An 18,963-nucleotide genomic window follows, 5' to 3' on the forward strand; every position below is an offset into this window, starting at 1 on the left:
AACCATTAAGATATCCCAGTGTTTCCTCACAACATCCTTGACTTCACCCACATCTTTGGTATAGAACAAAGAGAACGCAGTAAAACCTGATGGAGATGTAACAGTGGTAGTGGGTGTATCAGATGATCCAATACCCAAATACATATCTGAAAAATATGGGGCAGCTGCTCCAGATCTTAATTCAAAAATGTCTTCACGACCTAACATAATATCATCAGTCTTATACCCCCGCAAAACCAGCCTACTATCTAAATCAGACAAATCCTGATGGAAACCAAGGTCTGTGGGGTTATATCTTGAAGTCCTCATACTCTGCCCCCTAACAATGTTGTTAAAGATGTAACCAGGGTGCATACTGTGTCGATGTAAGATGGAATTCTTATGACAGGGCTTTCTATATACTCCAGTATTTATAGACCCATCATGTAAACGCTCAACAAAAATATCCAAAAAAGGGAGCCTAGTATCAGAGGTCTCATAGCTAAACTTGAGATAGTCAGTACAAGCATTCAAATCTACAATGTAAGATTCTAATTGTTCTACTGACCCCTTCCATAACAGGAAGAGGTCATCTACAAAACGCCTGTAGAAAGAGACATGTTCCACAAAACAGGGATGCGAAATCATGTAACTGGTTTCCCATTCAGCCATGAAAAGGTTGGCATAGCTATTGGCACAGGACGTGCCCATAGCCACGCCATCCAATTGAAGAAAGAACTCCTGTTCAAAGCAGAAGACATTAGTATGCAAAACAACATCCAAAAAAGTCAACAATAGACAAATCCTCTCTTCACAATACCCAGAGTGGTTGATAAGATGGCGTTTAATATAATCCATACCTACATGATTAGGGATAACAGTGAAGAGGGAATTCACATCCAAAGTAACAAACAAAAATTCATTATAATCAGAAACACTCTTCAAATGGTCATAAAGGTCAACCAAAAACTGTTTGGTGTCCTTTAAGATAAACTGATGGGCGTCAACAACAGGTCTCAAGTACTTCTCTAAGTACAGAGAAAAAGGCTCGGTCAACCACCCACCACCTGACACAATAGGTCGAAGAGGTGGATTAACCAGACTTTTATGAATCTTAGGTAGCCCTTTAATGGTAGGAACTAAAGGATGAGGTACCTCCAGAAAGGAATACAGAGAGCCATCTATCAAGCCCTTGCTAGATAAATCCTCTAGAATAGAGTGTATCCTAGAGCTATAACCAGCTATAGAGTCAAATGAAATGCATTCATAAAACTTATTGTCACTTAACATGACCCTAACAGCAGCTAAATAGTCACTGGTGTCCATGACCACAATTCCTCCTCCCTTGTCAGCTGGCCTCAATGAGATAGAAAAATCATTTGTCAATGTTTTAAGTGCTGCCCTTTCAAAATATGTTAAATTATCCTTCCTTCTTCGTTTAACGTTGCTCATCCTATATAAGTCGTCCTCTACCATTTTACTAAATGCTCCCAATAATGGATGCATAGGGGGGACAAACACACTTGGTTTCTTAAAGCTACTGGATAAATAGCTGCCTTCATTATTGCCATTAAAAATCAATTTCAATGATAAATTCCTAACAAATAATTTAAACTCACGCAAAGACTCCTCTAAAATACGATTTGTGGTCGGAATAAAAGACAACCCTTTAGATAAAACAGACTCTTCGGCACAAGAAAGATTCCTGGAAGAAATGTTAACGACTAAACAGTTTCTTTCCCTAGCCACATCTTCTTCAAGTTCATATTCATAGATGGTTCGACAGGCAGTTTCCTCTTCTGCCTCCCCCTGCTCTGAGATCTCAGCCTCCCTTCCCTCTGATCGAACCTGATCGGAAAAGGGTGGGACTTATCAAACCTCTGTGCCTGTTCATTAACACTATAAGTTGTTCTAGTGTGTGCCTCAGGCACACTGACAGGTCTGTTAGTCTTACTTCTAACCACAGGACTATGCATAGAAGCAGTACTACCAGAAACTGAACAATGTCCAGTGGCTGTATCTGTAACATTCCTACCGGAAGCAGTCGGAACAATATTGACAGCATTAGTTGTACAACTCACCGTACTATCAGAATTCACACAATCATTAACAGCATTAACGCTCCTACTATTGGTTTCAATAATGTTCTTATCAACCCCACAGTTCATGGCACAAACAACACCATCACTGTGGGGTTCTAATTGTCCCATAAGTCCAGAATTACGTGTGTTCATCTGTGTGCCATTCACACTGTCACTGTTAACAGTCATATTATTCATAGATCCTTGATTGTTACGGGGCCAAGTAAAAATATTACCACGTCGAAAATCGACAATGTCCCTGTGTAGTTTCTGTTTCTTTTGTTCCAATAACCTCCGTTCATAGTGCCCAACAGAGTCAAGCACCTGATTTAAATGACAATCAATCATGGTCTTACTATATAGTAGATCATAATTATTCTGCCCTTGCCTCAACCAAATCCATCCTAAATATGTACTTTATATTCTTACAGAAACAGAATACCGAAACTTGAAAATAAATAAATAAATATCTCTCTTTTTTTTTTTCATTCTCTCTCTCTCACTCTCTGTTTTTTCTTTGTCTCTCTCGCTCTCTGTCTCACACACACACACACACACGCACACACACACACACACACACACACACACACACACACACACACACTCACACCCACTCGCTATTACTGATTTTGTAGGTCTACTGATATTAAAGGTCTTAATCCTCTTGTCGATAACGTCTCACCAGCACAGGAAACTTATATGACTTGCTCAGGGTGTCACAGAATGTATTTTGGGACTGCTGCGATTAGAAATCAAATCCACCAAAAGAGAAAAAAAATACTATTTTGTTCCAAATTAGATTTCAAATTTCTTTTCAATTCTCAGCAGTTTGCAGTGATCTTCTAGTACTTTGTCCAAATCTAGCCCTCTTGGACCTTCAATACCAGCAGTTCTAAGAGCATTAAATACCCACTGTAACTATCATTTACTTGTTAAAAAACTGCTAACAGACAATAGTCTTAGAAACAAAAATGTATTTATTAAACAGAACAGTGTTACTTCACTCAAAAGTCAGTGATCAATTTTACAAAACAGTGTCTTCTTGAAATGTGTTTTCTCAGTTCCCAGACAACCACATAAACCATAAACAGTAGATTTTAAGTTCTCAAACTGGTTGTTAAAATGCATGAAAAAAGATTGCTTGTGTTTACCAGATGAGGCAATTACTACAAATAAAAGTCCCAATTTATACCTAAGGTTTTCAGTGCCACACAGAGCTCAGAGTAGCATAAATACACATCTATTTTTCAGGTTAGTGAGAGCCCCCCCCTCCCCGATGCTGTCTGGCACAGATATAGAAATGCTTATAGTTTCCAAATTTCACTGAGTCAGAGCCAGCAACCCAGGCAGCTGTCCAGGCACCCCCCCCCCGAGGGGGGGGGGGGACACAACATTTCATTTCTAATTAAAACAATTTTTAAAAAATGAAATTTGTTCTTTATGGACACACTCTGCATCTGCAGTATAACGCACACACTCTGCATATGCAGTATAACGCACACACTCTGCATCTGCAGTATAACACACACACTCTGCATCTGCAGTATAACGCACACACTCTGCATCTGCAGTATAACGCACACACTCTGCATCTGCAGCGCACACACTCTGCATCTGCAGTATAACGCACACACTCTGCATCGGCAGTATAACGCACACACTCTGCATCTGCAGTATAACGCACACACTCTGCATCTGCAGTATAACGCACACACTCTGCATCTGCAGTATAACGCACACACTCTGCATCTGCAGTATAACGCACACACTCTGCATCTGCAGTATAACGCACACACTCTTAAACAGTGAAACTTTCCCTTTCCTGCTGCTGCTTTTCTGTCAGACTATAACGTGGAGAACTACAACTAACGCTTGCTGCTGTAACAGACATGAGGCAAGCTGTGTGTGTGTGTGTGTGTGTGTGTGTGTGTGTGTGTGTGTGTGTGTGTGTGTGTGTGTGTGTGTGTGTGTGTGCGTATGTGTGTGTAAAATGCCCCAGCTAGGGCTGGCAGGTTAGTTAATTAACTTACTCAAGCTCAAACCCTGAATTCTCTACACCAGCTACCAGGCTACATTAGGGATGCACTTTCAAGGAATTGTGAGCTTCAGTACATTTTCAAGGAATTGTGAGTTTCAGGGGAAGATAAGTTTACTTTTGCTCATGCTGAGATTGTTTTCAGTGTGCAGCTGTTTTATTTAGCAAACAGCCATCAGTGGTTGTGCAAGAGAGGTTGAAAGTAGTGTTAATAGCACAACAGGTAGAATGCTTGCTTCTGATACAGAAAGCTGTGGGTTCTACTCCCACACATCATATAGATTAATTAATTGCTGATACTGAGATAAGGGTGCTGCACTCCTGAGTGTGTCTTATTTTGGAGGAGATGCCTAGTAACTATGAACCTGTTATTGTTTGTTAGTTATTTCCTACTGCAACATTACTAGCTTACTGTGTTTTTTTGTTTGTTTTAATGTAACATAGGCAATGTATTCTTCAAGGGCAACAGGCACAGAATTTGTAGATGAAACTCAGAAATGAAAACTTGGTTGCCAGCAGCAACCTTTTCATTAGTTACAGATCTCTTTAATGTGGAATTACTTAGATGACTTTTACTTCTGCACAGATTGTGCATATTGACTGATATTGGTGGATTGTGATGACAGAAGTTTGTGAGGTCTCTTATGGTTGAAATGTTCTGAAATGGGTAGTTTTATCATTATTGGTTCATATGTTTTGTTTCACTGGTTACTGGAAAAATGTTCAAAACCACAGATTTAAAACACACTATAACAAGTGGTGTTGTAATATATAAGGAATCTACTTTAATACAATGAGGAAGGTGAATCAAAGAACACATGCATCTATGCATGGTCCTAAAAATATGTGCAAGGGGCTTATGATTTGAAAACAGCCCAAAGGTAAACAATCTCTCACTGGCTAGAGGCATTTTCTTTGAATCTGGATTTCAAGGGCAGAGAAGTTTACTGTTCATGCTAAGTCTGTTTTCATTGTGACACAGTATTGTTTTGTTTGGCAAATGGCTATCAGCGTTTGTGCAATAAAATTCGAAATGAAAATTTTACATTAAAACCAAATATCTGTAATCATTGTAGAAATAAAGAAGAAAATAGTCTGTGCAGTGACAGTTCTGAAGAGTGCTTATAGTAACTGGGAAAATAGACAAATAATGGGACACTGGAATGGCTGCGGGAGGATGGGGGGCTCTCCATTAACCTGCCCAGTGACCCATTTCATATGATCATATGATCATAGGAGGTTACTTGGTTAATGCCCCTACAGCTCTTACAAGCCAAGCCAAGTACAAACCCTGTTCCCAAGAATATCAAGGTATTAAGCAAAACTAAGTCAACTACTGTCTCTGTCCAAGAGGGACACAGGTGAAACTCCCAGGGTGAATTTGCGGTTTCCCATCCAGTCATCCAAATTATGCTTAAATAGGGTCAGCGAGGGGCTCTGCTTCACCTGAATTGGACATTTGTTCCAGAGGAGAAGTAATCTCTATGAGACATATCTGTCTCTCCAGCAAGTTCTGTTGATGTCACATACTAGGTTGAGTTCACTAGAGCGAGTGCATCTTATACCATTTGATTTACATCTTTGTAGATGAAATTAGATGATTATATTATGACATTAGATGATTATATCTACATCTGACCAGGATCCAGCTCTGCACTAAGGCAGAAACACATTTCCCTTAGGCACGGCTTATTTTTCCTGGGATACACAACTTTTTGTGCTTCCTGTAACTAGAACTCTCTAAAACAAATTAAATCACGGAACCCTTTCTTCTGTGTTAGCATGTCACACCAAGACTCAAACTAGCTTCTTAGTTTTTCAGAGGGAGATCCACATTTATCTAGCTCAACCCTTCAGGTTCAGCACCAAGCTGATGGTTGGAATACCTACCCTCAGCTATCATTCCTTTTGGTTTATCGCTCCACTTAACAACCCTTGAATAACTGGAAACATAACGCAGCATTAATAAACTGATATGAAAGTTCACAAACCAAGTATACATTACAGTTCTTACACTGAATAACATTTTTACATAAATTGTATTGTAAATCCATGGACTGGTCTTACCTCACCCTCTCTTTACAAGGTAATTTAATTTTTTATGTGGATCGACATACCCTTCAAAGTTCAAACATCTGATATAAAACAAAAGCTGTCCCAAACTTTCAGCAACTTTTTCTACCTCTGATGTTGTATTATCCAGCAATAAGACAGAAAGTTGTCTCGAATGGAAGGGACCAGAGAAAACTTAATTACATTTGTATTCTAATGCACAGGGCTCAGGAAATTTGCTGATTTGAACCATCTTCCCCAAGAGCTCTGAGCATTAAAACAGATCCTTTGAGTTTGCTGAGTCAGAGTGAGAGCGTTAAACAAAATGGTAGCAGGCTGGTTTACCCAGATCCAAGGAGTGACTGAAAATCATTACTGTCCATGATGAAAGGCATCATTTGAAGGCAACAGCACAAATACACTACGGCCACAGTTAAAAAAAATGTTTATCTTCTGACACCTTTTCATCACAATCTGACGAGTTTAGGCAGCAACTGGAAGTGTTTCAAATGGAGGTAATTGGTTGGAAATCTCATAACATTAAGCACACTTTAAATACATGGCAAACAGAATCAGTTTTGGGGTAGGACTGTGGCACAGCGGATTGAATTCCTGCCTCACAGCAACACATTCTTTTGTTTTATTTTCAGCTTGGGTGCCTTCTGTGCAGTCTACATGTCCTCCCTGTGTTCCCGTGGGTTTTCTTCAGGTCCTCAGGTATTCTCCTACATTCCAAAGACAACAGTAAGTGGATTGGATACTCTAAACTGACCACAGATGTGAATGTGCATGTGATTGAGTGGTATGAAGGAACAACCGCAGCAGGGCTAGCCACCTGGCAGTGAGAACAGTGGCTCTAGATGACTGTCACTGCTGAAGTGGGTACACCCTAACCCCATGTGCAAAAAATGGGGAAAAGGGTTCATGATGGCTAGATGGATAAAAATTAAATCAATTTCCTCCTGATAAAAGAAAAAGAAATATTACAAGTTCGAGGAGGCTAAGGGGTGGGACAATCCATCCATCCACAACCTTTTTTTCCCATTTTGTTCCACATGGGATCAGGATGTCACTTCAACAGTGACAATCATCTAGTGCCAAGGTTTACACCACCGGGTGGCTAGCCCTTCTGCTGTAGATCTTCCACACCACACTCACACCTATGGCTAATTTAGAGCATCCAGTCTACGTACTGCATGTGTTTGAAATGTGAGAGAAAACTGGAGCACCTGGAGGAAACCCATGTGAAAAAAGGGAGGACATGCAGACTCCAAACAGAAGACAGCCCAGCAACTATCAAACCAGGGAACCTCTTGTTGTGAGGCGACATTCTATCTGCTGCACCACTGTTCCACAGGGAACCCCTTCTTGTGTGTTAGCATGTCCCACCAAGATTCCAGCTGGCTTCTTAGTTTTTCAGAGGGAGATCCACATTTATCTAGCTCAACCCTTCAGGTTCAGCACCAAGCTGATGGCTGAAATAATTACCCTCAGCTATCATTCCTTTTAGTTTATTGCTCCACTTAACAACCCTTGAATAACTGGAAACATAACGCAGCATTAATAAAGTGATATGAAATTTCACAAACCAAGTATACATTACAGCTCCATAAAGGCCAGCATGTAGGCCTTACATTTTATGTGTTATTTTAAGCCTAAGCTAGACTGTCATTTTCACAATAGAAAGACTGATTGCAAAGCAAAGAAGCATGGCACATCCTTCACTCTGACACATGTTCTCCTAAAGGTTTCAATCTGCAATCAATATGGAAACATTTTCTTTTATAGTGATTTGGTGTTACTCAGAGTCTGAGACAAGGGCAATTCATGGGTTTACAATATAATTCATGTAAAAATATTATCCACTGTAAGACATGTAATATGTATTTAGTTTCTGAAGTTTTCTATCAACTTAATAACAGTTTGGTATACTTTCAATTATTTATTTAACATTTCTTTACTGGGAAAGTCCAACTTGGAACAAAGCCAATTTTCAGAGAAAGCTGAGAAGAAATGGTCCAGATGCATGTCTTTGTAATGTGGAAGAAACCAGAGCACCTGGAGGAACCTCACATGGATGCAAGGAGGACATACTGACTCTGCACAAAAGGCACCTCAGCCGAGAATCGAACCAGAGAACCGTTTGCTGTGAGGTGACAATGCAACCGCTGCACCACTGCGGCATCCAGTTATTCAATTAATGTGTTGCAAGCAGGTACATAATGATGTAAAATTAGTAAGTTTTAAGAAGCCTAGAATTGGCTGAGGTACTAGAAGTGACACAATGCGAAATGCTAAGAACTAGAACAAAACAAAATAATATGGGAAATCTAAATTGGACTGGGAGACTGTATGGACCTTGTTAGGTAATTTCATTTCTGGGTGGACAGACTGCTGGGATTCAAACCCACATCTCCTGCTTTGCTCAGCTGCTATTGCATACATACGCTCTGAACTGCACCATTATGTACCTATACAAACATACCTGTAAGGTGTATCACCACCAAGGAGTAGGAAGGTACAACTGAACCAGAGGTAGCAATCGCATAGCCTGAAATGCTGGGATTCAAACCCACATCTCCTGCTTTGCTCAGCTGCTATTGCACACATAAGCTCTGAACTGCACCATTATGTACCTATACAGACATACCTGTAAGGTGTATCACCACCAAGGAGTAGGAAGGTACAACTGAACCAGAGGTAGCAATCTCATAGCCTGAAATGCTGGGATTCAAACCCACATCTCCTGCTTTGCTCAGCTGCTATTGCACACATATGCTCTGAACTGCACCATTATGTACCTATACAAACATACCTGTAAGGTGTATCACCACCAAGGAGCAGGAAGGTACAACTGAACCACAGGTAGCAATCTCATAGCCTGAAAACACCTCAGGATGTGCAAAAAGAAGAAAAACAGAACAGCTTATCCATTCATAGATTCAATCACCCAGTACACTAGCCAATTATTAACATTTGTAAAAACTTTGTATGCTTTTCACTATCTCTTTAATTTACCCATTTAATGTTTGGCTACTTACTGAAAACTGTCAGTATGAAATGTACTAACATTCTCACTATTAGGCAGAGGGGGTTTCTACAAGACCAAATGAGGACTTACTCCTTGCAATGCTGGAAAAGTGTGAGGTATGTAACATACTACCAAATATAACTTCCACTTTAGTACCTGTTCTGAAATACCATAAGGGGAAAGGACCTTATCTGCTTCCTGGTGGCTTCATTTTGGATAACAAGTCAGGAAAAAGCATGATGCAAGAGAGAAGTTTACTTATCTGTATCCCCAAAGTATGATGGTACTTCAGTGGTAATAGTCCCAGAGAGCCAAGTCTCCATGCTGCTAACAAGCTATGTTACAGTCATGGGTTTGATTTTCTCTCCAGTTCTACACATTGCTTTAATTGTTACCTGGTCATTATAAGGTATTACAAGTCATGCTTTACTGAAGCCCTGTTGATCTGAATGGAGCACAGCCCATGTGATCCTGCTTAATGCATGCTTAAATACTGTGAGAAACAGAAGTAAAGCAGGTGTACGGCAACTGAACAACCATGAGACAGGTGTACGGCAACAGAACAACCATGAGACAGGTGTACGGCAACTGAACAACCATGAGACAGGTGTATGGCAACTGAACAACCATGAGACAGGTGTACGGCAACTGAACAACCATGAGACAGGTGTACGGCAACTGAACAACCATGAGACAGGTGTACGGCAACTGAACAACCATGAGACAGGTGTATGGCAACTGAACAACCATGAGACAGGTGTACGGCAACTGAACAACCATGAGACAGGTGTACGGCAACTGAACAACCATGAGACAGGTGTATGGCAACTGAAAAACCATGAGACAGGTGTACGGCAACTGAACAACCATGAGACAGGTGTACGGCAACTGAACAACCATGAGACAGGTGTATGGCAACTGAACAACCATGAGACAGGTGTACGGCAACTGAACAACCATGAGACAGGTGTATGGCAACTGAACAACCATGAGACAGGTGTACGGCAACTGAACAACCATGAGACAGGTGTATGGCAACTGAACAACCATGAGACAGGTGTATGGCAACTGAACAACCATGAGACAGGTGTACGGCAACTGAACAACCATGAGACATGTGTATGGCAACTGAACAACCATGAGACAGGTGTACGGCAACTGAACAACCATGAGACAGGTGTACGGCAACTGAACAACCATGAGACAGGTGTATGGCAACTGAACAACCATGAGACAGGTGTACGGCAACTGAACAACCATGAGACAGGTGTATGGCAACTGAACAACCATGAGACAGGTGTACGGCAACTGAACAACCATGAGACAGGTGTATGGCAACTGAACAAACATGAGACAGGTGTACGGCAACTGAACAACCATGAGACAGGTGTATGGCAACTGAACAACCATGAGACAGGTGTACGGCAACTGAACAACCATGAGACAGGTGTCACGGCAACTGAACAACCATGAGACAGGTGTACGGCAACTGAACAACCATGAGACAGGTGTACGGCAACTGAACAACCATGAGACAGGTGTATGGCAACTGAACAACCATGAGACAGGTGTACGGCAACTGAACAACCATGAGACAGGTGTATGGCAACTGAACAACCATGAGACAGGTGTATGGCAACTGAACAACCATGAGACAGGTGTATGGCAACTGAACAACCATGAGACAGGTGTATGGCAACTGAACAACCATGAGACAGGTGTATGGCAACTGAACAACCATGAGACAGGTGTACGGCAACTGAACAACCATGAGACATGTGTATGGCAACTGAACAACTATGAGACAGGTGTATGGCAACTGAACAACCATGAGACAGGTGTACGGCAACTGAACAACCATGAGACAGGTGTATGGCAACTGAACAACCATGAGACAGGTGTACGGCAACTGAACAACCATGAGACAGGTGTATGGCAACTGAACAACCATGAGACAGGTGTACGGCAACTGAACAACCATGAGACAGGTGTATGGCAACTGAACAAACATGAGACAGGTGTACGGCAACTGAACAACCATGAGACAGGTGTATGGCAACTGAACAACCATGAGACAGGTGTACGGCAACTGAACAACCATGAGACAGGTGTATGGCAACTGAACAACCATGAGACAGGTGTATGGCAACTGAACAACCATGAGACAGGTGTATGGCAACTGAACAACCATGAGACAGGTGTATGGCAACTGAACAACCTTGAGATAGGTGTATGGCAACTGAACAACCATGAGACAGGTGTATGGCAACTGAACAAACATGAGACAGGTGTATGGCAACTGAACAACCATGAGACACGTGTATGGCAACAGAACAACCATGAGACAGGTGTATGGCAACTGAACAACCATGAGACAGGTGTATGGCAACTGAACAACCATGAGACAGGTGTATGGCAACTGAACAACCATGAGTCTGGGGACTTCATTTTTAAAGTTATGGGGCATATCCCAAAGGTGTCCTGAGTATTAAAGCTCAGGAATGCTACTGGTGTATGTCTTAAGAGCTGAGTTAACACCACATAATTGCATGACTTATAAACAAAAGTATGGCATCTAAGTCCAAGGAAGTCATTGTTCCACTGTATTCAGCATTCATCAGACCTATCACTGAATACAATGCCACCTTTGGTATGTACCTAACCAGGTATATCCAACAATTGGAATGTCCACAGAGGTTCCTCAGTAAAATAATACAGGGCAGAAGTAACATGACCTATGCAGACCACCACAAGGCCATATCCCTGTATTTTGTCTCCTATAGGCTGTTGAGGGGAGATCTATACCTGGTATATAGGGCATTGTCAAACCCCACTCTGATGGACCTCCTGTATATCCACAAAACAAACAGCATCAGAATTATCTGTTTTAAAGACTTAAATCTTTCCTGTGATATAAATAGGACTTGCTGGAGAGATAGGTATGTATCCCAGAGACTACTGCGTCTATGAAACAGGCTCCCCATCCATGTGAAGGAGAGTTCCTCCCTAACCCAGTTCAAGTGTAACTTGGACAATTGGATGGGGAACAGGAAATGTATCCCTGGTGTGGCACCTGTGTCTCTAATGGACATGGGTTACCTGTAAATGGTTCATCTCCTAAACCCCTGCTTTCACTTACCCAGGGTACCAGAACTTATCAGAGATTTGGGATGCATGGCTAGGCTTAAAAAGGCTCTTATGGTCATTAGCCTAGGAAACACATATGAACCTCTGAATATGTGACTTGACAGCTGGCCTCAAGGATTACTAGAAAATCCATTTAATCAAGCAAAAGTTCTAGAATCACCCTCAGAAAATGGCACTTGCAACTACTGAGACTTCCTATTTAAAACAAAAAGTAGAGGTAAGAGCTACCTAATAATGTTGTCTGGGTGACACAGGTCATAGGCTCATAGGTGTTTACTAGGCTGACAACCACAAGGAACGTTTTAAGCCTACCTAGGCACCCCAAATCCCTGAGAAGTTCTGGTTCCTGTGATAAGTGTAAGCAGGGGATTGGAAGGTGAAACACTTGGAAACAGGGCCTGACAGATGAACCATTTGCAGGCTGCTTGTGTCCATCATTAGAGACACAGGTGCCAAACCAGCCAAACACAGAAGAGCGATTTCTTTATCGCTGTTCCAACCAAAAAAAAAAACAAAACATTAAACACTTCCAAACACATAAACACATACCCTAACCCTAATTGTACCCCCCCAAAAAAAAACAGTAAACAACTGAATACACATATGCACGTAACCCAGCCATACATCTAATGGGGAAAAAAAAGTAAACATTTTAAAACATATGCACTTACCTTAACCTGCACCCTAACCCTAAGGTCAGTAACTCTTGCACATTTACGTAAACAGTTCCAAACACATACACACTTACCTTAACCCTAATTCTACCCCCCAAAAACAAAAGTAAACAGCTGAAAACACATACACACGTAACTCAACCATACATCTAATGCAAAAAAAACCCAGTAAACACTTTCATACATATGCACTTACCTTAACGCGCACCCTAACCCTAAGGTCAGTAACTGTTGCACATTCACGCTCGGGAGCTATACAGGACAAGGGACAACACTACAGTGCAGAACACGGCAAAACAACAAAGCGGTCAAGTGACTTCTTTCCCAGGGAAAGAATTCACTGAACAGCCGCTTCACTGTTTTGCCTGTTCGCTCTTTATGTGTCGGTGAAAATGCATTTGACATAATGCGTTTTTGTCATTCTAATAGGAACCCATAATAATAATAATAATAATAAAACACTATTGGTGCACTGCAGACAGGATTTGGGAGGTACTGCTTCACAGAAAGAATGGTGAACATCCACTCCACATTGTCAGCTGACATGGTACACACAAATTCAAAAGTAGAAGGTTTGACGCATGAATAAATAAGACAGGACCGAGCTATCATAACCAATTCATTGATATGTAATATCAGAGATGGAATATCTTACGGTAAGTAAGTACCCCATACACTTTAATGCATGTTAAAATGAAAGATCAGTGGTACATTGCAGCTATTCATTTAAAATGGTCTGAAGACCTTACTTTGTCTGGAAATCATTGAAGTGCAAATGTTTAAGTTTATGATCTGCTGGATGATGGTTTGATTCCTTCACTGTCCATTTCCATGTTGTGTGACTCAACAAGCCACTTAAGTTTAGCCAGACATTGCATCCAGTTCACCCTTAAAAAGAAGCATCTCTGCCTTATGTATTTAATCCAGTTATCAAATAAGTAAAATAAAATGCAATTTGTTAAGAAATGTCTGAGCAAGTTCATCCTAACAGCATTCTGGGACAGTCTAGTTTCCAAAATTCAGTTTGGAGTGCTAAGGTGCATCATTTTAAATCAAGCAATAAGATGGAAACGTAAGGCAAAGAAAAAGGAGGATGTTGAGAATATAATCAGAGGGACAGGACAACGATCAGTAGCAAAAAGCATTAGATGTCTGGTAAATGTCGGCAATGGTGCTATACAGATATAGTCATGATACCTACCACACTGTGACATGATATCGGGCGCACGGAAGACTTCAGTGGGCGTCGAAAGAGCTCACTCAGATTATTGTACTGCTTTAGGTCTTCCACCTCAGCTTCCTGCATGTTGACAGAAAATGCCCAAACAAAGATGGTGAAGAGAGGTTTGCGAAGCCAGAGGGGCAGGTATAGCTGGTTCAGGAGGCCCCAGAGGCGGGAGAGGAGGCGGGTTGGAACCCTGCTGTAAACTGCCTGTAGGAAAGCAAATGTAAATATTAACAAGAAAAACTGGTAAATAAGGTAAACAAGAAAAACTGGTAAATAAGGTAGACTTTATTACACTCCAGATGTGTTCTGTTCTGAATATTCTGACAACAAGGGGTAAAAGAGCACTAGATCTTAAAAAACATTTGATCACTAAGACAGGAACACGGTAGTTTTCCCCAATTTATTGTCTGTTTAGTACCAAGGATATGTATCAATGATTAACAATATCTGTGCTGAAACTTTTGTTTAATAAAAAAAAAAAAAAAAAATCAAAGTAATGGCAGCTTGTTGAACCTGGAAAACCACCGGCACAGCTGATCAGAAATCAGTCGCATTTGTTCTGTGCAAGATCGCTATACAGTAGGGATTGGCGATCCCTCACTGTAGTGCAATCTCAGAGTTGGTATAGATCATTAGCAGGGGGGTGTGAGGGTACAGGGGGCTTCTCCCCTGCAAAAAAGGTTTGTTCTTTTGTTTTTTTTTCTTTTTTGATTGACTGTTAATTGTCAAGTTTTGCTCGATCAGTTGTTATTCAATGTATTGAAGTTTCAATGAACAGTCAGACACTAAAAATGATCGATACAGCCAAATGTTGATGCCACAAACATCAATAACAAAAGGTCAACAAATAAAGTTGGCAAGTCACTACTTATGAGCTGAAAGATAACCTCAGACCACGCAAGTTAAAAACATTGTTTTGGAGGGGACCAAGCCCACCTGCATCCCCACTATGCTGGACTACATCCTACACACCCTGCTAAGTTTATATTCTAACTCCAAGAATGCACAATAACAGGGAACGCATTGTGGGATCTCAAAGTTGGTATATATAATTAGCAGGGGGTGCACAGGGGCTAGTCCCCCTGTAAAAACAGCAATGGCTTTAATCTATTTTTGACGTTTATTTTTGCATGTACCAAAGGTGTTGCTCAGAGCGTTAGTAGTAACATGTTGCCATTTGCAATTTCAACATTTTGTGGTTGTAATTTGGGTGTTTTGACTAAAGTCAATGCACGTGTGTGTGTGTGTGTGTGTGTGTGTGTGTGTGTGTGTGTGTGTGTGTGTGTGTTTATATACATATATATATATATATATATATATGGGTCTACTTTACATGGTCGACATGTCAGAAAGTCAACTTTCATATGGCCGAGACCATATGATCGACTTTCAGAATGCCGACTATGTAAAGTAAACATAAACAAACAACAAACACTTACCTTAAACTTTTAGCAGGCGGCCCTGCACCCCGTAACTTAAATATACCAACTCCGAGATCGCACTACAGTGCGGAAGTGGGAAATTTTCCCATTCCACACCGTGCGGAGATAGCAGTTCCTCATAGTCGGCTTTTCAAAAGTCGATCATATGGTCTCAGCCATATGAAAGTCGACTTTATGAAAAGTCGACCATGTGAAGGGGACCCATATATATATATATATACATATATATATATATATATATATATATATATATATATATATTTTTTTTATATATATATATATATATATATATATATATATATATATATATATATATATATATATATATATTGTTCTTTTTTTGCATTTTTGCCACAGATTTCCTATTTCTTCAGCTCCTCTCAGTGCTGGAGGAGTCAGTAAGTACAGCCCTAGTAGGGGGTTATTATCACAATCTTGAAAATTAAAATCCTGAGCCCATAATATTGGAAAATCAAAACACTGAAGACCACAAAATCGAACTCCCAGACTTACTCCCCTGCATGACCCATTTAGTACTCATTCCTAGGTCCACCCCTCCTCCTGAAGGACCCATGTTAGAACTCTTTCCTGGGTTTCACACCAGTAGAGGGATTCAGCATTTGAGATTTTTACATATTGTGGTCTTCAGCGTTTTGACCTTCTGATATTATGGTCTTGGGATTTTGATTTTCAAAAGTGTGTGGTTCAAGACTGTAACAGTAAACCAGTTATAGACCAAACCTATCACATTATTGGATTTTTCATTTTTACATACCAGAACTTTATCTAAGTCATACTAAGCAGAGAAGTCATGACTTTCTGCACACTATTGACAATCCCATTGTGCATAAATCTCCCTTCACATTGCACAGCCATCTAGCAGGAAATATGCTTAGATCCTCACCTGGGGCCACTACTGTATTAAAATATAGCTTGGTCCTCACATGAGGTCATTACTGCATTGGAATATAGCTTGATCCTCACCTGGGGTCACTACTGTATTGGAATATAGCTTGGTCCTCACCCAGGGCCACTACTGTATTAAAATATAGCTTGGTCCTCACCTGGGGCCACTACTGTATTGGAATATAGCTTGGTCCTCAGCCAGGGCCACTACTATATTGGAATATAGCTTGGTCCTCATTCAGGGCCACTACTGTATTGGAATATAGCTTGGTCCTCACCTGTGGCCACTACTGTATTGGAGTATAGCTTGGTCCTCAGCCGGGGCCACTACTGTATTGGAGTATAGCTTGGTCCTCACCCAGGGCCACTACTGTATTAAAATATAGCTTGGTCCTCACCTGGGGCCACTACTGTATTGGAATATGACTTGGTCCTCAGCCAGGGCCACTACTGTATTGGAATATAGCTTGGTCCTCATTCAGGGCCACTACTGTATTGGAATATAGCTTGGGCCTCACCTGGGGCCACTACTGTATTGGAGTATAACTTGGTCCTCACCCGGGGCCACTACTGTACTGGATTACAGCTTAAGGCCACGCCACAATCCCCCAGGGTATGAAAACTGGCACAGTCTGCTCAAAGCTAACTTTTTGGATTAGCCTTCTAAGACCTAGGATTCTAGACATACACAGGTCAATGGCAGTACAGGAAGATGACCTTCTCCCCATATTGTAATTCTGGTTCCCAGGGCTTGTAAAAAGATGAAGTGAATTTGTGCATCACTGTTAACAGTGTAAACTGTCTACATACTTCTTGCTTGTTGGCTTATTTATTTATTTAATTAATTAATTTATTTAACTTTGTTAAAAGGGTAACTGAAGTGGATGAAAGACCGTTTTCAGTCTCAACCCTGGCCAACAGGCAGCAAAATAACCACATTATAGCTCAATACCTTGTATACATGAACTTTTTACACGAATATTTACACAAATCCCTGCATTCTGTACAAGGATACTAACACTAATACAGTTCATGAACTGCTAAAAGCTGTTTACTGCTACATAACATCAAACTCCTACAGCTGCATAGTAAACCATATTTTTTATAAAAACTATGTATTTATACTATACTGTCAGTGTCAGAAGAAACAGTTTGTCTGTTTAACCTTCCCACTGTTTTCAGGAAATAAGTCCCCACTTCCCTAGACACTTTCCACTGCTTTCCTTTTCTCCGTTTCTCCCATACTCATTTGACAGTTTCCACTGAGCTGCATACCACTACTCATTCTGGCAATCCACTCCAAGTACCCACCACTCTCTCTGTGAGATAATGCATTCTTGGGTTAAGTCTGTGTTTTAATCACTGCAACCAGAATCTTCTATTAGGTAAGCGCTTTCGGTGGTGAAAATGTCCCACCTTCATCAGACCAAGAACAACTTCAAATAATACATTTATATAGTCTTATCACTAAATTGATTAATAATTTAATCTCTAAAAACCACCCAATTAATTAATCAATTAAAATATCAAAATTCATATATATGAAAATAACCTTACACAATTTGAATACAATGTTAAAACACTATATACAATATTAACTCACAAATATTAATAATGGTTTACAAAATATATAATAGATTACATACTAAATGCTACTAGGCAACTTAGAAAAAAACACAATAATAATATATATTGAATAAAATAACAGTCCCCAAAATGGCACAAGAAAGAAACTATAAAAAAGAAAAAATGAAAAAACAACTCTATGCATACATTATAAGTATAAAATCAAGCACATATCTGTTTAAATAAGCTAAGAATTTCATTTATAAGTATGTTTATACAGTATATATAGGTTTTTTAAAAAAAGTTAGCATAATTAACCAGTTTTAATTCTCATTTTAATTTTAATTTTTATATTTATATAATAGTGTTGTAGCACATTTGGTTTAAGCTAACATGTATTCAAAATATACTTAAAATATATGTTATGTAAACAGATATGTGCTTGATTTTATACTTATAATGTATGCATAGAGTTGTTTTTTCGTTTTTTCTTTTTTATAGTTTCTTTCTTGTGCCATTTTGGGGACTGTTATTTTATTCAATATATATTATTATTGTGTTTTTTTCTAAGTTTCCTAGTAGCATTTAGTATGTAATCTATTATATATTTTGTAAACCATTATTAATATTTGTGAGTTAATATTGTATATAGTGTTTTAACATTGAATACAAATTGTGTAAGGTTATTTTCATATATATGAATTTTGATATTTTAATTGATTAATTAATTGATTGGTTTTTAGAGATTAAATTATTAATCAATTTAGTGATAAGACTATATAAATGTATTATTTGAAGTTGTTCTTGGTCTGATGAAGGTGG

At 39.9% G+C, this 18,963-nt stretch overlaps 1 protein-coding gene across 3 annotated transcripts in view; it reads right to left on the minus strand.

The window, feature by feature from the left end:
- Positions 1-18,963, minus strand: part of LOC122814034 (phosphatidylserine decarboxylase proenzyme, mitochondrial-like) — a 200,526-nt gene that overhangs the window by 29,577 nt on the left and 151,986 nt on the right. For all 3 annotated transcript variants that reach the window (XM_044086626.1, XM_044086622.1, XM_044086625.1), the window contains exon 4: positions 14,201-14,431. In XM_044086626.1, coding sequence (XP_043942561.1) covers positions 14,201-14,431 — 231 coding nt within the window. The remainder of the gene's footprint in view (positions 1-14,200; positions 14,432-18,963) is intronic.

Source organism: Protopterus annectens, chromosome 10.part0 (genome assembly GCF_019279795.1).
Source record: "Protopterus annectens isolate FY-2018-M chromosome 10.part0, PAN1.0, whole genome shotgun sequence".
In the NCBI taxonomy this organism is placed as follows: Eukaryota; Metazoa; Chordata; order Ceratodontiformes; family Protopteridae; genus Protopterus; species Protopterus annectens.